This window comes from Hemicordylus capensis, chromosome 2, assembly GCF_027244095.1.
Source record: "Hemicordylus capensis ecotype Gifberg chromosome 2, rHemCap1.1.pri, whole genome shotgun sequence".
In the NCBI taxonomy this organism is placed as follows: Eukaryota; Metazoa; Chordata; class Lepidosauria; order Squamata; family Cordylidae; genus Hemicordylus; species Hemicordylus capensis.
Genome location: NC_069658.1, coordinates 113228959 through 113251650, shown reverse-complemented (window position 1 = coordinate 113251650; position 22692 = coordinate 113228959). Strand labels below are relative to the sequence as shown.

The window sequence follows — 22692 nt, the reverse complement described above, 5'->3', positions numbered from 1 at the left end:
GCTTCAGTCACTTTACATGATAAAAGCATATATTTTCCATCAAACAATATTTCAACTTTATGGGGATGAGGCTGTAGGCCTTCCAGGAATTAATTCCTCAAAACCATTTCCCTTTCTAGACATTTGGAACATGGATGATTTACCTCTCTTTTGTGTGGTGAAAAGCCCTTTATGGCAGGTTTCGCAGCACTTACAGCAGGCTCTTAACTTGTCCTTCACAATCAGGAAATCACAAGAGGTCTGACTAAAAATTCTTATCTGCTGTATAGATATATAATCTGATATTTGGAGTATGTTTCATAATTATTTCCTTAAATTCAAATATACAGGCTGGCATTCTAAGGCAGTGTGGAAAAGCCAGGAAGGTACTCTGCAGACAGTGGGAGTGATTTTTCAGCTCTTTCTCTTGTGCCTTCAGAAAATATGTCAGTGAGGGTCTCACAGGCCTCAGGAACATATTTCCAGAAGGCACAGAACACTTGCAGAGGAGATCACTAAAAATCCTCCCCCCACCCATGAACGCAAAAGCAGTTGGGAAAATCTCCAGCTGTGTTAAGAGCAGCCTCCCACAGTGAAGACACAGCTCCCATTGTGTCTTCATTGCATTAGTCAGGATGTTATCCCTTGACTGACACAGATAATTACCCAACCAGTCATTTGATCAACACATTCCTTAAGGAATTAGCTACTATTTTCAATCAATTTCCAAATAGTTAATGGCTAGTTCTCCCTTCACCAACAAGATGTTTGAATTTTTTTATTCCTAATTTCCCCCAGTAGCCAGATTTTAGCTATGGGTTTAATGGCTCTTGACCAGCTATTTTCCCACACCCCAGAAAGTGAAGCACACAATACAGAAATCAAATTAACATTTTTAATTTGAGTTACAAAAGAATAAGGTAGAAAAACTAATCTTAATAAGACTAAACATATTAAGGAACTCAGCAGGCATCTCACCAAATACGCTGAACCAGTCTGTAAATTAGTCTCAGCAAAGCAGTCTCAGCAAATACAAAAGACAAAACTTGGGATATTCAATGGAAAATAATTAAAGGGAAAATCAAAAGAACTGTAGCCAGAGCTTGAAGCCCAAAGCTAGGGATAATGGAGAAACAGAGGGAGAAAAATCACCCAAAGGAGAGAAAAGTACCCCCCAAAGGGAAAAGTCCCTCCAAGGGGAGAAAGGTCTCTCAATTAAATCCATGGCCTAAACCTTTATAATCCCTTATCATAGAGGAGTGTCTTGCCCTTCCCGAAGGATGGCTTGGAGTCCTTGTTAAGTTTTGATAGGCCACATCTAATTACAAGATACCATCCATTTTGATTAGAACAATGTCATTTAGAATTATTAACTATTGATCAATATTGCCTTGTGTGCAAGAATTATGAATTGCTGACTTACATAGATCAAATATTTGGATTATATGAACTCACTGTCATTTGACCATACCTAATGGCTAATGCTCAGCATAAAAAGCCCTTTCTATGTTCTTGCGGTTTATTCGTTAGAAATTACAGTAAGTAATTTGCCCCAATGTATCTGGCCATGTATCTGTCTAAAGCCACCTCCAACCTCCTCTCTTCTGCCGAGAATTTTCTCAGAACATAGCTGGTACAAATTTCAAAAGCTGGTACAATTTTAAAAAGAACAGCTATAGGCCTGTATAAAGTTCAGACAGTCCCAAACCAAAGCGATATACATGAATTCATGATTAAAAAGCACAGAAGCTCCTTATGTGATATAAATGTGATTACATGTGGTGTACCATATGTAATCACATTTATATCACATATGGTATATGTGTATGTCGCCACCTTAAGTGGCACAGCGGGGAAATACTTGACTAACAAGCAGAAGGCTGCCAGTTCAAATCCTCACTTGTATGAACAGCTATATTGGGGAACAGTGATGCAGGGAGAACCTGAAAGGCATCATCTCATACTGCGCAGGAGGAGGCAATGGTAAACCCCTCCTGTATTCTACCAAAGAAAACCACAGGGCTCTGTGGGTGCCAGGAGTCAAAATTGACTGGACGGCACACTTTACCTTTATATATGTATATGTTGAAAATACAAGCCCCCTACAAAGACAAGGTAGCCTATTCCAAGTAGCAGCCATGCTTTTCATTGCACTCTGGCTTGTGTTCACAGTCTGGTCTTAAAGCTGTATTATCAAGATTTATGATTAACCAAAGTGTCAAACAATTATACCATATTAGTGAATGCAATAATGTCCCATTTTTAGCCTACTTTCCTTAAGGAAAGTAAGCTTATGAGATCACCCAGGGGTGTGTGTGTATGTGTGTGTACACACTTCTCAGTTGGTGGACTGATTTGGACCAAATTTGGTACAGCTGTAGTGACACATAGGGACACCTCAGTGGCACAGTTTGTGAAGATGTCATCTACCCCAATTCATGATGGCGGGTGTGTGAACATCTGAGGCACAAATGCTAACCACCTAATCATTTTGAACCAAATTGTGTACACTTGTGGTGACTTTTAGGGACATCTCAATAGCCAGCGTGGTGTAGTGGTTAGAGTGCTGGACTAGGACCGGGGAGACCCGAGCAAATCCCTATTCAGCCATAAAACTAGCTGGGTTACTCTGGGCCAGTCACTTCTCTCTCAGCCTAACCTACTTCATAAGGTTGTTGTGAAAGAGAAACTCAGGTATGTAGTACACCACTCTGGGCTCCTTGGAGGAAGAGCGGGATATAAATGTAATCATCATCATCATCCTACAAGCAGACAAACATCTGCCACACAATACACCAGATATAGCTGTAATCCAGAAGAAAGAAAAACAAGTTAAAATAATCGACATAGCAATACCAGGGGATAGCAGAATAGAAGAAAAAGAAATAGAAAAAATCACCAAATACAAAGATCTACAAATTGAAATTGAAAGGCTGTGGCAGAAAAAGACCCAAATAATCCCAGTGGTAATTGTTGCCCTGGGTGCAGTTCCAAAAGACCTTGAAGAGCACCTCAACACCATAGGGGCCACAGAAATCACCATCAGCCAATTACAAAAAGCAGCTTTACTGGGAACAGCCTATATTTTGCAACGATATCTAGAACAACAGCAACAACATTGATAATAAAATTCAGGCATCCCAGGTCCTTGGGAAGGACTTGATGTCTGAATAAAACAAACCAGTCAATAGCACCTGTCTGACTGTGTAAACAAGAAATAATAATAATAATAATTATTATTATTATTATTATTATTATTATTAATAATGTCATCCACCCCAATTCAAGATGGTGGATACATGAATGTTTGAGATGGAAGTGGGCTCTTGTGAAAATGGCAATTATCAATTAAGATTATAGTGAAAGGGAAGTAGGCAGATTAGTTCTTACCAGACCTTCTTGTATTATGTTATAATGGTATGGTTGTTAGCTTGCCCTTTATAACAGCCATAAGTACTGTACCACTATTTCTACACCAGTGTTCATATCTAAACACTGCACCCTGCCCTTGGTCTATCCAGTAATGGTTGGCCTGCCGATGCACTTTCTGTTGTCATCTTGTAGCTTTGTGTGTATGTGGGGAGGGGAAAGGAGGAGAAACTTGTTTCCCATTAGGACTTTTCTTTGAATGATGGGTGTCAGTATGGTAATTAAAAATGTACAGTAAAACTAATTCAGGCAGAATATGGTCACCTTGCATTAAATGTTTGCTAACAGCTGGTGCACTGTAATGTTGAAGGTATACATGTACCCACAATCCTGGGTACGGATTTGTTCTTAGGCTATTTGTCCCTCTCATTTGCAAAGTCACACCTGTACAGAGTATAGCCCTGGGTGGTGCAGAGTAATTGTTTCTCCATTTATGGAGAGGGAACAATAATTACTTAGCTGGAGGTTTTGTTGCAAGCACAGAGATAAAATGTGTAAACCATTTTCCACGTGGTGCTATATCTCCAGTGTCAGGGGACTGTACATTGCTACTAAAAGAAATGCTTACACCTATTCTTCTCATAGACTATTCTGCCTCTATGAGTAGAATGGGTGTAATGGTAATAATTACCCTTACTTCTAGTAATAGTGTACAGACCCATGCCAATGGATACATTGCACATTGTGGGAAATAGTTTACAATGTTTTCTTTTCAGTGCTTACAACAAAACCTCCAGGTAGGCCATTGTTGTTCAATTTCTATATGGATAGAGAACCAAGGTTGAGAGCTATTGACTTGGCCTAGTGCTAACCTTTGAAGCAATGGAGTGTCAGATTTTGAATCCAGTTCGTCTCAGTCTAGAGCAGTGTTTCTCAAGCACTGGTCCGCAGACTGGTGCCGGTCCTCAAGGGGTTGGGTACCAGTCCATGAGGCATCACTAACAAAAATCACCCCCCAAAAAACCAATTTCAGGTTGGTGGGGGTCGCCGGGATCTCTCCGGAGCTCATTTCCAGGCAGCCCTCACTGCTGGAAAACTTTTATTTCACTTCCTTGAAATGAACATTATTCAGCAGTGGGGGCTGCCTAGAAATGAGCTCCAGAGAGCTGCCCGAAATTGGGGGTGGGGTGCCTGGGGACAAGAGTGCAATCCCCTTACTAATGGCTGGTCCAGGAAACTGCGCATGAATAATGTACCAGTCCATGACTCCAAAAATGTTGAGAAACACTGGTCTAGACCACAGAGTCCACTGATAGCAATATCAGATCTACATATAGAATGTAGGATAGCTTTTCACTTGCATCTTGTGTTAGGGAAACTGAATAAACAGAAATATAGTTCTAACTGCAACTGCTTGAATTGCTTTGGAAATCAAGAGCAGTTAACTAATTTATTTCAGTTGAGGAAGTGATTGCACTTAAATGTAGATGTTGCATATGAGCAGAACAGCTACAGTAAATGTCAGATCTATTAACTTGTTGATATTTTGGCTGGAGCCAAATCAGTGTGTACTGCTTTATTTTCCATATGTTTGTTCTCTTAAATTCTCCAGACTCAATTTTCATATATAATTGAAAATGGGAACATTAAGCAGTCAAGTCAGCACTTAGTGAGATTTATTGGCCCTGTTGTGAAGGCAGATCTGTGCTTGATCCATCTTGAGAGCCATTTTATTAAAGCTGAGTTTAAGGTAAAAGAGGTAAATCACTAGAATACATACAAAATGCCTGCACTTTCTTTTAAGAAGCCATCATAATTCCTTATTTGCAATTTAAACCTGTACTTACAACTGTGTCTGCTCTGTATGGAATCCTTGAGCAGAGGTTTCAAGAGATCTTAATGGCTTCTAGGATGAAAAATGATAAAATGTAGTAATCTGACCCGGCTACCTATGTGTATTGATTTTGCAAGTGATTCAGTTCCATTAGGTGAATTGCTGCTGTGTTTGAAAACAGGTTGTGTGGAGTCATTGCCAAGAAATGAAGCTTCTCATATACCTTCTTTAACGGCTGATATGGGGTGAAGAAAGATAACGGATATAAGATACTTTTTTTAAAAGGGAAAAGCTATTAAAGTGCATATCAGTGCATACCAAGTGAATGGCGGGGGGGCTTCCATGCTGCTTTTTCAGTACTGTGCTTCTCCTGAAGGTATAGTTTAGTCTATTCAACCTTAGGTTTCTTCCCTTATCCCACAGGTTTAGCTATATACTATGTTCGACTTGTATGTTAAACTTTTATTACATGCAGCTGTTTTACTGTAAAGACCTGATAGCCATGATTCAACATGACCTCTTTGATCATTCTTCACTTTTGTTGAATGAAATTGAGTTCATTCTCAATGGATGAAAGGGCCCAGCCAACTTACAGGATTCCTATGCAGATGTGTTGTGATCATAGTGCAAGTAGGGAAAGATAAAGACAACATTTTTGAGGACAGAACATTCCTTGAAACCAAAGTCTGAGATGGTTTGCATATGGTTTTTGTGCACGTGTCCTCTTCCAAGTGCACCACTCCATTGCATAAGGGGCAGACCATTCAGAATGCCACCAAATTTGATTTAAATGCTACATTAAAATATTATTTAAATCACATGTGGCAGAACTCTTGGATGGTACACTTTACATACAGGTCACTGAAGCAGAATAGTACATTGGAAGGAGGAGCATCCCGCATGGTCATGCTTCTCATGTGGCATTCCCATGCCCCAGCATCCTCTAAACAGGCCCAATAGTCCCATAATAATACTAAGAATAGCATTCCCATAATAAAACACTGCTAGAGCATAAAGCATTTGGTATAACAGTCCTTTTTCCCCACAGAACATAAATGTGAAAACTATTCACTCCACCTGAAAATCAATTTCAAGTTGGTTTTTTTAAATATATTGAACATTTATTTTATTTTTGGGAAATAAATATTAGCAATAAGATTTTCAAATATGACATGCCCAGGTGAGGTAGTGATTTTAAAAAACAGGGATATCAAAAATTTCTTTAGTCCTAATGAAACATTTTTTTTACTTTCCTCAAAAATCCTTACATGTTTTGCCTGAGGAGCAGCTATCCAGTGGCAACTGTGCTTAATACTTTTTAAAGTATTTTTTATAAAACATATTTTGTGATGATGCCCAAACCTGTCTTAATTACTATTGGAGTGAGGGAATGGCAGTGGTTTTACTGTTGGTAAACTGAAACCCCAAGTAGTGATCGTAGTGAAAAAACAAATGGGGCCATAGATTAAAATGGCTATAGTTGTAAATGAGTTTGATGAAAGAAATCTTAACCATTAATTTGAGATAGGAAAAATTGTCTGTTCTCAATATTTGTATAGTTGGTTCTGTTGAATACCATAATTTTGGTTTGAGCTAACTCTGTTTAGAAGCGGCTTTTAAACTGAAGCAAGTTGACCATACCATTCTATTTATGTGGACCTCATTGCTCTCTTTTGTTTCCTTTGCAGAGGTTACTATATAGTAATTGTGCCTTTGATAAAGAAGTCTGATGGGAAATTTATGAAACCACGGGAGAGCCCGGACGAAATGGAATTAGATGAGGTACCATATGCTTATTTTAGCTATTTAAAAAAACACCCTCCATTTGTGATAGAATTAGTCTTAATGGTGGTGTCCAATTAATGTACTCATGTCAGCAAGTTTGACTTTTTTTTGGTGTCTTATCATTTTGTATTGGAGTTAGCCTCTGGGGGCAGAAACAAAAAGCTAATTGCTTAAATTAAAAGACATTAAGTTGCAATGAGCCACACAAACTGTCTGATCTTTGTTGGCATTAATATTTTATTCCTTGCTGATTGTAAGACATAATGCAGAAGGTTGAATGAGTTGTCAGCAAAAGTATAATCACCATTGATATGAACTCCAATAAAGGTCTGGTTTGTTAATGGAGTGTTTGCTAAAGCTGAATCAAATGCTAAATTGCAATTTGCTCTGCAGTTTAACTTTTGACCTTCCTCACAGTTACTTTACCTGTTCCTTCTGTGCTGGAATATTTCTAATTAGAAAATATTCCACGTTGAAATTCTTGAGCTGCTTCCACAAGGGCCTTCAACATAAGTAAAAGAAAGAAATACCTTTCATATTGACAAAATAATATCTGAGATATTGCTCAATTAACATTTACAGTATTTAGCTCTTTCTACCTTTTACAAGCTACTCAATTTTAAATGCTGCCTTTTAAAATGATATACTTTTAAAAGGTTGTCTTCTAATGTCACCTTGTACTATTCCTTTTTAGAGAAATAGATAAATTCCATACGTGATCATTAGAACATGTGTGAAGATACATGGAAGTATATTAGAACAACCATCTTTCCATCTAGAAAATTATGTGCTGTTTTTCAGTGAACAAGTTCTCAAAGAAGTTTACAAAGCAAAAGGAATGAAAAGATAGTTTCCTGTCCCAGGAAGACTCACAATCTAATCAAAACACAAGGGAGACATCACAGTAGCCATTGGGAGAGAGCCTATTCTTGGCTGAGTCAGACCAATTACTATCCGCCCTTTAAGAGAGTCACCACTTTAAACATATCCCTTTGCTCAGCTAGTGGGGATAAACATATAGTTCATTTTGAAGACTTGTAAATGACTTTCCATATATTACTAAAACTAAGAGAGCTAACACTTTAAAAGGTGCCTCTTTGCCCCTACTCCCTTAAGACACATTTGTATATGAACCAAGTCATTTTAAAAGAATGGAACTGATGTTCCAAGCCAATCTAATCTTCAGAAAGCAGCCATAGATAGAGATTTAGAGATATAGAATTTATCGATGTAGAATATAGATGTAGAATATAGATGTAGAATTTAATTAGATGTAGAATATAGATGTAGAATTTAATTAGATGTAGAATATAGATGTAGAATATAGATGTTGATGTAGATGTAGAAACTAGATGTAGAATATAGATGTAGAATTTAATTAATAACATTCAATTTGCTGCAGGATATACCTATGTTACCTTCTGGGGAATTTGTAAAGTAACACAAGGAACTATGTTGAAGTGCTCAGGGACTGGAGCCCAGGAAGACTGGGTGTAGGTTGTAAATGCACAACTCTCATGGGTGATCCTCTTACATCAAGGGTCCTTTGAAGGGTGGCCTTTATCCTCTCCACCCCAGTTTTCTCAGGGGTAGCTCTGAAAATAGCCCACTGGCAGAACAGCATAGACACATCTCCTATCTTGTCAGGAGACTACTTTTTTAGAAATGCCCTGGGAGGGTGTAGAGAGCCCACTTTCCACAAGGGACCTTTGGTCCACCACAGAGGATTTGGGCTAAGCTTTTGTATCTTACCTCCGTTTTTCAGGGGGCAGGAGCAGCTCTTCAGTTCTTTTAAGATGAGTATCACTGATATCCTGAGGCTCATTTACAGGCCTGAAGTTGCTGAACCCGCATGTTGAGTTTGAAATAGGATTGTGTTCTATAATCTGAATGTAGATTAAATAGTTATGAAATTTTGGCTATTGGTGGCACTTGCCCTAGTGTAAAGGAAAATAATGTTGGAAGATAGGAAAACTGATGCAATATATAAACCTATCTAATGTATTTATACCTTAAATATTGCTACTGCATTTTTAATAACTAGTCTTTTGCAGATAAAATCCCTTGTTTCTGGGCTGATCTGGGTTCCAAATTGGTGCAGAGTCTATTGTGGGGGCGTCCACAATAGACTTTCACTATTAAATAGAATTTAAATAATTTTTATAGGGTTAAATAGAATTTAACCTCTTGTGTGCGTATATTGGATGAGTTCCAGTTTGTGATCCCTGAGGACGTGAACAAGTTGGCTTGAAGGTACATCTGTTCTCTTGATCCTTGCCCAAATTGGCTTATACTGTCTTAAAGGAAAGTTGTTGGAGAAGGTCTGGTAGATGCTTCTGTGTTGGAGAGAGAGCAAGATGCCTCCTACAGAGGCCTACTTTGGACACCCCAATGTTAAGCAAGTATAGACTTATACTTGCAACTTCCCATGGTTGGGCAGGGTGATTGAAAGTGTGGTGGCTTCTCAGCTCCAGGCAGTCTTGAATATGTAGCAGAGTGTAACAGAGTGGAAACTGAGGTTTAAGTTAATTGGAAAAAGGTACTTAGATTTATTACTTGACTATTACCAAATTATAAACATCAGGCCTATGCTGAGTGAAAGATCATCCTAACAGAAAAATGACAGCCTCTCAAGTATCCAGTAAGAAATACAAACTGACCAATCTGTCTACAGAACTGATGATTGACACGAACATTCTACCCTCTACCCAAAGCTTGTACGCAGATATACATACAATGCATCAGTGGCAAGAACAAAGACAATGTATATACACATAAATCCCAACAGAATGAAACAGATTGTCTTGACCAGTTTCAAAACAGCTTTCTGGTAGGCTGTGGGACTGAGATTGCTTTGGTCGGTCTGATGGATGATCTCTAATTAGGAACTGATAGAGGGAATGTGATGTTAATCCTTTTGGCTCTCTTGGAGGTTTTTGATACCATTGACCATGGTATCTTTTTGGATCACCTAAAGAGGTTGAGAGTAGGAGGCACTGTTTGACAGGGGTTCCACTCCTTCATCTTGGGCAGATTCCAGATGTGTCAGTTGGAGACTATTTCTCTTCAAAGCGACAACTTTTGTATAGCATCTCACAGGGCTCCATTTTGTGTCCAGTGCTTTTTAATATCTACATTAAACCATTGGGACAGGTCATCAGGATATTTGGTACATTCCGTTATCAGTATGCTGATGATATCCAAATCTATTTCTCAATGTCACCTTCATCGGGAATTGGCATATTTTTTCTAAATGCCTGTCTACAGGTGGGCCAATGAAACTTCCATTCTGATCCAAGTTCTGAAAACGTTTACCTATCGATGGCCTTGCTAAACAACAGTGCTGGCTCTTAATTTGGTTTATAATGTTAAAAATCCAAGTAAATTATTTTAGATGCTGAGAGAGTAGTAGCTCTTAATTTAACCCCTGCTAACTTGTCAAATAGGCACCTTTTAACATGGTGATTATCTTTATTTAGCAGGGGGAGAGTAACTGGCCCTATCAACCCCCAGCACAGTACCTCCAGTGACTATTGCTGGTGTCTATCTTGTGTTTCTTTTTAGATTGTGAGCCTTTTGGGGACAGGGATCCATCTTATTTATTTATTATTTCTCTGTGTAAACCGCCCTGAGCTATTTTTGGAAGGGCGGTATAGAAATCTAATTAATAATAATGATGTTGATGATAAAACAGCAATAACATTGATAATAAAATTAAGCCATCCCAGGTCCTTGGGAAGGACTCGATGTCTGGATAAAACAATTTATTTATTTATTATTTATTTATTATTAAAACTTTTATACTGCCTTTCCAAGAGGCTTAGGGCAGTTTACATTAAAACACCATTAAAATCAATTACTCATTAAAACAAAAATTATAAAACATAAAACAATAATTAACAATTAAAAACATCATAAAACAACAATTAAATATTCAGAACTATTAAAAAACAAGTTTTAAAAAGCTGAAAAAGCCTGGTTGAAGAGGTGTGCTTTCAGGTGTTTTCTGAAAATTGCGAGAGATGGGGAGGATCGTATCTCAGCAGGGAGCGCATTCCACAATCTCGGGGCAGCAGCCGAGAAGGCCCGTCTCTGTGTAGCCACCAAACGAGTTGGTGGCAACTGGAGACGGACCTCCTCAAGTGACCTCAACGGCCGGTGGGGCTCATAGCGAAGAAGATGCTCTCTTTAATACCCAGGGCCTAAGCCATTTAGGGATTTATAAGTTATTTTGCCCGGAAACCTATTGGCAGCCAGTGTAACTCCATCAACAAAGGAGTAATGTGGTCTCTCCGAGATGACCCAGAGACCAACCTGGCTACCACATTCTGAACCAACTGAAGTTTCCTGACTACTTACAAAGGCAGCCCCACGTAGAGCGCATTACAGAAGTCCAGTCTGGAGGTTACCAACAAATGTACCACTCTTTTGAGGTCATTGATCTCAAGAGACGGGCACAGCTGGCGTATCAGCCGGAGCTGATAGAAAGCACCCCTGGCCACTGCCTCAACCTGAGAAACCAAGGAGAGAGGTTGATCCAGTAGTACTCCCAGACTGCGAACCTGTTCCTTTTCGGGAAGTGTGACCCCGTCTAGAACAGGCAGATCAACATCGTCTCTAGAGTTCCGACCCCGCACAATAAGTACCTCCGTCTTATCTGGATTCAGCTTCAGTTTATTCTCCCTCATCCAGCCCATTACTGCTTCCAGGCAGGCATTTAGGGAGGATATGCCAGCTCCTGAAGAAGTTGACATGGAGAAGTAGATCTGGGTGTCATCAGCATACTGGTAACACCCAGCTCCAAATCCCCTGATGATCTCTCCCAGCGGTTTCATGTAGATGTTAAAAAGCATTGGAGAGAGTATGGAGCCTTGAGGGACACCATACTTAAGTGCAGATTTTGAAGAGCAACAATCTCCAATCGACACCATCTGGAATCTGTCCAAGAGGTAGGAGCGGAACCACTGTAAAACAGTGCCTCCCACCCCCAACCCCCTCAGACGTTCCAGAAGGATACTATGGTCAATATTATCGAAAGCCGCCGAGAGATCCAAGAGGACCAACAGAGTCACACTTCCTCTGTCCATTGCCAATTGGAGATTATCCATCAGGCCGATCAAGGCAGTCTCCACCCCATAGCCCCCCCGAAAACTAGTTTGAAATGGGTCTAGATAATCAGTTTCCTCCAATTACCTTGCCCAGCCAAGGGAGGTTGGAAACTGGCCTATAATTGCTCAACTCTGAGGGATCTAACGCAGGCCTCTTTAGAAGAGGTCTAATAATTGCCTCCTTAAGACAAGGAGGCATCCTGCCCTCCCTCAGAGAAGCATTTATTATTTCTACCAGGCCGCTTACAACAGCCTCCCTGCTAGATAGAACATGCCATGTTGGACAAGGATCAAGAGGACAAGTGGTAGGCCTCACTGCTCCAAGCAGCTTGTCCACATCATCAGGAGTCCCAAACTGAAATTGATCCAGTTGAATCGTATAAGAGGAGTTGTCGGACACCTCCAGTTCAGACATCAAATTAATTGTGGAGTCTCCATCTAGGTCGGCCCGAATCCGAGAGATTTTTTTCTGTGAAAAATTCATTAAACACACCACAGCGGGTAACTGATGCCTCCAAATTCTGGTTCAAGGGAGAGGGAGCAGATACTAGTCCCCTCACAACCCTGAACAACTCCGCCGGACTTGAACTCGCAGAGGCAATACGGGCAGAAAAGAACCGCTTCTTTGCCACACGTATCGCCTGATCATAGATATTTAAATGTGCTCCATGTCGTAATCTGTCGGACTCAAGTCGAGTTTTTCTCCACTTGCGCTCCAGTCGCCTACCTTACCGCTTCAGCCTCCGTAGATCTTCCGTATACCAAGGGGGCAATTTTGAAGCAGGTCGGAGGGGACGCTTAGGAGCAATCGTGTCTACTGCCTTGGTGAGCAAGTTGTTCCAGTTCTCAACCAGGGCATCAACAGGATCACCAGCAGAGCCAACATTAAATCCCTCCAAGGTGTCTTGAAATCCTACCGGATCCAGTAATCTCTTCGGGCGGACCATTCTAATAGGCCCCTCGCCCCTGCGGAGGTGGGAAGTGGTTGTAAGTCCAACCTTAACCAGATGGTGGTCCGTCCATGACAATGGGGAAATCATAGGAGTCCCCACCCACGGAACACCACCCTGATCAGATTAAAATACCAAATCAAGCGTCTGAACTGCAATATGCGTCGATCCAGAGACCGCTTGGGATAGGCCCATAGTCGTCATGGCCGCTATGAACTCCTGAGCTGCCCTGGACAAATTGGTCCCAAAATGAACATTGAAGTCCCCCAGCACCAAAAGTCTGGGAGACTCCAACGCAAGTTCCGCGACCAAGTCCGTGAGCTCAGTAAGGGATTCCGCTGGGCAGTGGGGCGATCGGTACACCAGCAGAAGTCCCAATCTATCCCTGGTCCCCAAACTCAAGTGCACACATTCGATATGGTCCGATACCCTAACAGGGACCCTGGTAAGGGAGATGTTATCCTTATAGACCACAGCCACTCCACCTCCCCGCCCACGTCCCCTCATCTGCTCCTCTACAGAATATCCTGGCGGGAGAAGCTGGGACCAAACTGGACCACTAGCCTCCCCCAACCAAGTCTCACAATAACACCTGTCTGATTGTGTAAACAAGAAGAAATAATAATAATAATAATAATAATAATAATAATAATAATAATAATAATTTGAAAAGCTAAAGAGTTTCTTCTTTCTTATCACAATGAAATTATCTAGGGTACAATTCAATTCCACCACCCAGTGCCCACACATGGATTACCACAGGACGTGGTAGAACCCACCCAGGCTCTCCTCCTCCAGTGCACCAAATCCCTTTGTGAAGAATGGAAAGGCTGTGCAAGCTTCCCATATCCTCATCCATCCCTCCTCCTTCATGCAATACTGAGTTACTTGGGGCACATTGCCTGGGCATACACTGAGGCAGGAGTAGCATGGGGGGGAAGTGCTTTATTGAGCCTGTTGGAATCCCCAACGTGTGAGTCTCTGCATGTCACTGCTGTAGCTCATGCCTTTTCTTCAGTATATATTTCTGACGCTTTTGGATAACAATCTTGTCTCACTGTATTTCCTCATCACAACTAGATTCAGCAAATGGAGGCCACTTGCTTTAATGTTGTTTTCCTTTTTAAAACACAGCCCTGGTTGACATTAAGGCTGAAATCCTAAATACAGTTACTGTGGAGGAAGCCTATTGTAAACTGTGGAACAAACACATGCATAGTAAACATGCATTGGATAGTGCTTTAAATATAGATGAATGGTTTTAGAAGAGCAGCAATTTAATAACAGATAATGACTAGAGAATGACCTGAAGAACTACATAGTCAGCGACATTAACAGATTCCAATACAAGTGCTGCTAAATTCCATATAATTAAGTTCTTTGGGTCTGAGCTACTGCTTCTCATAACAAAGGGTCATTTTAATCATTGTGTAAGTTGTGGTGCATTAATCTGTATAATACTTTGATAAAGAACATTTATTAATTCAGAAACATTGGGTCAGGATGGGCTTCTTCCCACTTTTTACAGATACAATTGAGATTGCATTGTAGAATTAATGGTGGAAGAAATAAGATATGCATTGACTGGAAAATGAAAATTATTTCTGATAGAGAGTTGAAGCCCTTGATATATCTTTCAGAATTGCCTCACTATAGAATCATATCTACTGAAAGGACAGAAGAATATTAAAAGTTGACTGAAAGTCTACTCTTTCTGTGTTGACTCTACAATTTCTGACATATTAGTTTTCCTTTGTTTACAAGTCAACGTCTTGATTAAGTTTGTGTAAGATAACATTCTACATGGAGTTCATACATGAAACAAGAGCACTCATCAGTAACTAGAGGACATTTTCAGGTGTGCAGTTCTAATACATCCCTGAAGTCATTGAAAACATTAGGAAGCACCCCTTCGTATAAGAATTCCATATGTGGTGCAAGCCCCATATACACAGGCTGCCATTGATTTGGGCATAAAACTTCAGTTTTGTGACCAGCTGCACCAGTTTTCAACTGCACAGCTTCACAGGTTTTTCAAGTACTTCAGTGGGTGCTTGAAGAGACCATTGATTTCAATAAGTAGGAGCTTTATTTATTTCAAAACCCTGCCATTATTAAATATGCCTAAGTCATGTTGGTTCCAGTAGGTGAAAGGCATTCATGATATTACATAGTCATGCTGTAGTGTCACAATTTTACTATTATTATATTTTATGATTGTGACAAAATTTATTTATTTTTATTTAACATATTTTTATGCCGCCTAAAACTTGTGGCTCTGGCAAAGTATTGACTCAAAATACGATATGTATGTGGGCAAAACATCTCAGCTTCCTAGATTCTTGATTTTCTAGCAGTAAACCAAAAAGGAAGTTGACAAAGCAACTTGAGCTGGGGCATGAGACAAAGCTGGCCATGTTCCCTGACATGGGTCCTAATGTCATGGGGTGGTGCCAGCTCTGCTTCCCCTGCCCTGTTTTCTGGGCAGCCAGGATCTGTGGGGCTGCAGAAAATTCAGCCAGAAGCTGCATTACTTCTGAGTCCTCTGCACTCCTGGATATGTAGAATGGCATTACCGTCTCAGCATAGGCAGACCTGCAGGGGACTCAGTGAGAACAGAACATCTTTCCATGCCCCCTGCAGCCCTGCCACTGCTGATCTCAGCTGCCCAAGGACCGGGGCAGAGAGGCAAGATTTCCGGGTACTCACTCAACTAGAAGCTCAGTTTCTGCCCTGTCATCTGCAGCCATTTGTCCACCAATATGCTGCTGCCATTCCACATCAGCTGATCAGTAGAGGTGAGACCACAGGGAACTCAGTGAGAACAGATCTGCTAGGTTCAGTAGGTGGATGTCACAGGCGTCAATAAAGAGAAGCTGAAGCTCCATTCTCACAGAATCCCTTCCCTCACTGCTCTGCAGTTTAAACACATTATTTCTCAGGTGACGTTACATCATAACTTCAGGTTAGCAAGGGAGTGGAATCTGTGAGAACGGAATTTCTACCTTTGGCAGATGGATGCTCTAGTATCCATCTGTGTTTCGAGCTATGTGCTATTCATTAGGGAACTACATAAGAAAATCAAAAGTAATAAACATAAACAAAGATGGTCAATAAACACAAAAAGAGTTTATAAGGTCACTGGAGAAGTCTGTGTCAAAGCAGACTTGAATCCATCTTGAATACTTGAACCTGAATATATCACTAGGCAGTACTCTAGTTATAGACATATGTTGGGTAGGGATGTGTGAAACAATTCAGGTACAAAAAGATTTGTACCGGAATCTGGCCAATTTGGGTGATTTGTAGACAAAATATCACCCCTGTTCTCAATTGCCCAGATTCAGGTACAAAACAAATCACCCCTGATTTGGATCTGAAAAATTCAGAAATTTGGACCTCCATTTGGTGGCCAAAGTGGGTTGGGTGGTAGAGCCCAATGGGTGGAAACTACCACCCAGATTTCAAAGAAATTGGGCAAAGGGCTGTTTGCGCGCCTTTAAGCTTTTTCCCATAGGGAACAATGGGGATATCAGCAGCCCCATAACTGCTGGATTTCATGTTGAATCCACTCTCATTTCCTACCGAGAATCTACTCTCAGAAGAACATATCAGAAACAACAAAACCCAGTGCCCCATGGGTTTGGGGGTGGTTGGCACCCTATGTGCACTACACCACTACTCAGTCTGGGCCACCTGGTGCCCCCCCCCCAAATGGAGTTATGGGGCTGCTGAAATCCCCATTATTCCCTATGGTAAAAAGCTTAAAGATGTGCAAACTTTGGAAATTTTTTAAAAATCACCCCTTTCACCAATTTCTTTGAAATCTGAATGGTAGCAGGCACCCATTGGGGCACTACCACCTGACCCACTCTTCTGCCCCCAAAACCCCTTTTCTGCCCCAAATCTGTCACAAAGATATCCCAACAAAAAATTCTTTAAAAATCACCCCTTCACCCAATTCCTTTGAAAACTGGGTGGTAGCTTCCTTGCACCCATTGGGCACTACCACCCATCACAACCTGCTCTGGGCCATCCTGGTGCCACCCCTCCCGGGGAGTTATAACTAGGGCTGCTGAAATCCCCATTATTCCCTATGGGGAAAAGCTTAAAGATGTGCCAACTTCAAAAATTCTTTAAACATCACCTCTTTGCCCAATTTCTTTGCAATTTGGGTGGTAGCTTCCAGCCATTGGGCACTACCACCCACCCCACTGTTTTGGCCCTGGGACCCTTTTTTATCTTAATCAATTCACTTTTGGAAAATCTGGATACAAATCGAATCTTGGGTGGTTCAGAGGACAGATTCTGACCCAAAACAAATTGGGGGGTGAATCGATTCTTGTACAAATAGAAACAAAAAAAATCTATTTGTGCATATCCCTAATGTTTGGGTGGTGAAATAGGTTCCACAACTGGAGCAAATTATCTGAAACAGAGTTGTCTGAAACAGACTCACCTTGTAATGAGCATGCCTAAAATCATTGCATTGCTGGCTCATGTTTTCTGCTTTAATATGATGTTTTTGTCATTATGAGACTTGAAGTGCAATCCTAAGCATGTTTACTCATACATATGTTCTTGGAGTTCTCAGTGTGCATAGAATTTCAGCCTTCAGCTAGCTAGAACTGTTTGTTCAAGAAGCCACATTAACAGTCTTTAGAAAATGAACTGCTGACATCTTATGCCTTTAAAAGCTGCCACATTTATAATTTCACTGTAGCTAAATCCTGAAGGGGTTTGTATCATGGATATTTATTTATTTATCAAATTTGTACACCTCACCAAACTTTCATCTCTGGGGCGGTTAACAATAGCATAAAACAAGTTAAAAACATATACAAAAACTTAAAACAATTTAAAAATCAACCACAGATTAAACCTAAAAAAAATTAAAAGTTGAAAAAGCTTCGGTGAAGAGGTGGGTTTTCAAATGTTTTTTAAAAGTTGTCAGAGATGGGGAGGATTGTATTTCAGTCATGAGTGCATTCCGCAGCCTTGGGTCAGCAACCAAGAAGGCCTGTCCCCATGTGGCCACCCGCTGAGCTAGGGCAACTGAAGACAGAGCTCTTCAGACAACCTCAGTGGGTGATGGGATTCATAATGAAGAAGACGTTCTCTTAAGTACCCAGGGCCTAAGCCGTTTAGGGCTTTATAAGTTATAACTAGTACTTTGTATTTTGCCTGGAAACCTATTGGCAGCTAGTATAGCTCTGTCAGCAAAGGAGTAATGTGGTCTCTCCGAGATGACCCAGAGACCAACTTGGCTGCCACATTCTGTACCAACTGAAGTTTCCGGACTACATACAAAGGTAGCCCCACATAGAGCACATTGCAGTAGTCAAGTCTGGAGGTTTCCAACATATGTACCACTGTTTTGTACCACTTTTTTGAGGCCGTCGCTTGAGGCCATCAGTAATAGGATACTGTCTATTATAAGTGATGGCTTTCTTTTCACATGAGCAGCCCTACGTAGGCTTGCGCAGCCATATCGGTGTAGGGCTGTTCATGTTAAGCACCAGGGTCAAGGCTGATCCCAGCACTGCCCCATCAGGTAGCCTGACATTTTACCTTGGGTTATTATCTAGGTAGAAGGGCACGCTTGAGCTCTTCTACGTTGTACCTGGTTGTGTGTGTGCGCAGGCTGCAGGCAACCTGAGCACACACAGAGCTGGGTGGCAAGAGCACCCAACTGAGGGAGAATCCCTCAATACACTGTGCTTCTGGTTTGCTGCTCTGCCGCTCACTGTGTCCCGGCTTGTATGCTGTGCAATAGGAATGTGCACAGAACCAGGCGGGGGAGGTCAAAGGCAGGGGATAATGCTTTAAGGGCGGGAAAGGGTGCACTTACCCCTCCTGCCACTCTTTCCCCGCCAGTGCTCCGGTTTTCCAAAGTCCATGGAGTGGCATCATGCTGCCCTGTTTGCCCCCATTGTTTGGAAGTAAGCGGAAGTCTGGTGCATGTGCACATCCCCCCGTCTGCCCTGTGCGTGCCCATGCGCCAGGTACTTCTACTTAGTTCCGGATAATGGGGCAAATGGGTTGGCAGGGAGGTGCGCTTTCTCCCCATAGACTTTGGAAAACCTGAGTGCTGGCAGGGGAAGAGCGGCGGGAGGGGTACGCGCACCTTCACCTTAAAGTGGCACCTCCACACACCTTTGAAGCAGCGGAACCACCCGCTGTGGTCTCTGAACCGGTTCTGTGCACATCCCCATTGTGTGAGTGACAGAGTCTTAGCATCTAATTTGATAGTGTGCAAGGAGGCAGGACCTTATTAACTTGGCCACTGATTGATTGATTGAGTGAGTGAGTGAGTGCCGTCAAGTCGGAGACGACTCTTAGCAACCACATACATAGATTCTCTCCAGGATTATCTGTCTTCAACTTGGCCTTTAAGGTCTCTCAGTGGTGCCTACCTTGGTCCCTACCTTGGTTGTATTTGGAAATGATTTGGTAAACCATACACACAAAGATTTTATCCTTTCCCTTCTAAATGCTGTGCAAATAGAGTTAGCTAAACATTGGAAGTCTCACAAATGATGCAGCAATGGAAAAGGTAGCATTTCAGATATTCTCCAGAGAGTAAATTAATCCTAATTGCTTTTATGTTAAATGACATCCATTCATTGCTTTTATTCAAAAAGAATCTAGTGCTTTGTAGAAACAAAAGAACAAGGAGTCTAAATGTTGCTTTTTATGCCATTTATATTTTGTGTCCAGTATCTTTAACACATGTAACATACATTGCAAATTCATACCTGGAAAGAAATTCATTCACCAACTACTCCTTTCCCCTTTTAATTTCCCCCCACCATGCATATGATTTGTATTTATGTACTATATTTTAGGTTATATACCTAAAAATAAAAATATAATGAACACTAATTTAAAAATTAAAAAAAGATCACAGCTTTCAGATGAAATCCTAATCATACTTCCTAGGAAGTAAGTCTTATTGAATTTAATTTGACTTACTTCCAAGTGAAAATGCTTAGGATCAGACTGTTAAGTCACATAAAAATGTGTTTCTAAATGTTGTGAAAGCTACACACACCATGAGAATATGTTATGATCTGAATTTTAATAGTGTGTGGGAGCAGATTTGTATGACTTCATTGCTTTCCAAACTAACCTTGATTTTGTTTTTTTAAAAATCCTCAGGGGATGCATTTGATGTTAATGATATATGACAACAGCATCATCTATATCTGAAATATGAATGAAGGGAAGGAGTGCACTTCAGGTCTAGTCATTCATGTGAATTAGATGATATAAAGGAGGTTTTCATCATATTCTCTCTCAGACAGACGCACATGCACACATTTATTTGGCCTTGATTGCCCAATGTCCAGCTTTGAAAGATCATTTTATATCTCTTTTGGCATGGTCTGAAAAACATCTCCCATGCAGCTGCTTTTACAAAATGATACGTACTCCTATAACTGTGTTAACCATGCATTTACACAATTTTAGCCTTTTTAATAAGGGAAATATAAATCTATTGGCTGAATGTGAACTTACTGCTCTGTGAAAGGAGTGCCGTCTCTGGCTCTCCCAGAAAGTGTCCTCACATGAGCAACTCTTTTCCATGAATGACTCAATTCATGTGGCAATAAATTAGGATCTACTCAGTTTCTGTAAGACAATTTTTCTGCATCTCAAAGAAACTCAGAAGATCAAATTTATTTATTTATTTGACATATTTTTATACTGCCCAAAACGTACATCTCTGGGCAGTTTACAACAAAACCAGAAAAGTTAAAACATTAGTTAAAACAGATAAATGACAACAAAGAGATTGAAACATTGGTTAAAATAAAAAAGCAAAAAGTTAAAACATTACAACAATTTAAAACTTTAAAGCAATATTTTAAAACAAAGTTAAAACTATTAAAATGATATTTAATTAAAAGCCTGGGTGAACAAATGTGTCTTTAAAGATTTTTTTAAAAATTGTCAGAGATTGGGAAGCTTTTATTTCAGCAGGGAGTACATTCCCAGCTAACTGGACAAAGAGGCACCTTTTTAACATGGTGATTCTCTTTATTTAGCAGGGGGAGAGAAACTGGCCCTCTCCACTCGCAGCACAGCACCCTGCCCACTCCCCAGTGACTGTTCCTGGTGTCTGTCTTATGTTTCTTTTTAGATTGTGAGCCCTTTGGGGACAGGGATCCATCTTATTCATTTGTTGTTTCTCTGTGTAAACCACCCTGAGCCATTTTTGGAAGAGTGGTATAGAAATCGAATGAATGAATGAATTCCAAAGTATCGGGCAGCAACTTAGAAGGCCCATCCCCGAGCAGCCACCAGATGAGCCGGTGGCAACTGCAGATGGACCTCTCCTGATGATCTCAATAGGCAGCGGGGTTCATGATGAAGAAGACGTTCGCTTAAATACCCAGGGCCCAAGCCGTTTAGGGCTTTATAGGTTATAACCAGCACCTTGTATTTTGCCCAGGAACGTATTGGCAGCCAGTGTAGCTCTTTCAATATAGGAGTAATATGGTCTCTCCGAGATGACCCGGAGACCAACATGGCTGCCGCATTCTGAACCAGCTGTAGTTTCCAGACTACAAATACACTGCTTCACCCTCAGGAACCTCTTGAACATTTTATTAGCAGGAATCAATATTTCTAACCTAAATATGTTCACCAGCAGTATAAGTACTGTTATGATTTGTGTCAGTAACAGCTAGATTTTGAACACATTCTAATGAACTGATTCTAATAACATTCTAATAGAATGAACACATTCTAATAGCACCCTTAGGTGCAGCCATAATGCTTCCATTTCCTTCACATGGTTGAATTGCTAAAAAACCAGACTATTAGATATCTTCCTCCCTTGCCTAGCCCTTTATGTGAAGTCCTGCCACCCATAACCATAGTTTATCATTATGTCTGTATTAACCACGACTTGAACACCAGAGTTACAAGGGTAAAGGTTTTCCCAAGGGTACTGCGGTGCACCTTTTTTGCCCTGCCACTACCATATTTATTTGTTTGTTTGTCATATTTATATGTCACCTGATATAAACCTCTCCAGGCAGTGTACATAATACAAATTACAATGTAAAAATAAAGACAAAACACTTTTACAGAATAAAAAATCAAACAATTCACAAAGTGAATCCATTAAAATAATTTCACAGGATAAAAAAAACCCAGTTTATAATTAATTTTAATTAAAAGCCTGAAAAAACTGATGTGTCTTAAGGATCTTTTAAAAAGCAATCAGAGATGGAGAAGCTCTTATTTTGACAGGGAGTGTAATCCAAAGCCCTGGCAAGCCACAGAAAAGGCCCAGCTCTGACTCAGCAGGGTTCATGACAAAGAAGGCGCTATCTTAAGTACCCTGGACCTAAGCCATTCTGGGCTTTATAGGTAATAACCAGCACATTGTATTTAATTTGGAAACATTAACAGCCAGTGCAGTTCTTTCAGAATCAGTGTTATATGGTCCCTTCGTGTTGTCCCAGAGACTAACCTGGCTGCTGCATTCTGTACTAGTTGTAGTTTCCAAACTATTTACAAAGGCAGTCCCATGTAGAGTGCATTACAGTAGTCAAGCCTGGAGGTCACTGGCATATGCACTACCATTTCAAGGTCATTTACTTCCATAGGAACATAGGAAGCTGCCATATACTGAGTAAGACCATTGGTCTAT

At 40.7% G+C, this 22692-nt stretch overlaps 1 protein-coding gene across 42 annotated transcripts in view; it reads left to right on the top strand.

Annotated features, from left to right (window-relative positions):
- PTPRD (protein tyrosine phosphatase receptor type D) overlaps positions 1–22692 on the top strand; it is a 1992390-nt gene that overhangs the window by 1790822 nt on the left and 178876 nt on the right. For all 42 annotated transcript variants that reach the window (XM_053297923.1, XM_053297924.1, XM_053297928.1 and 39 more), the window contains one exon: positions 6871–6964. In XM_053297923.1, coding sequence (XP_053153898.1) covers positions 6871–6964 — 94 coding nt within the window. The remainder of the gene's footprint in view (positions 1–6870; positions 6965–22692) is intronic.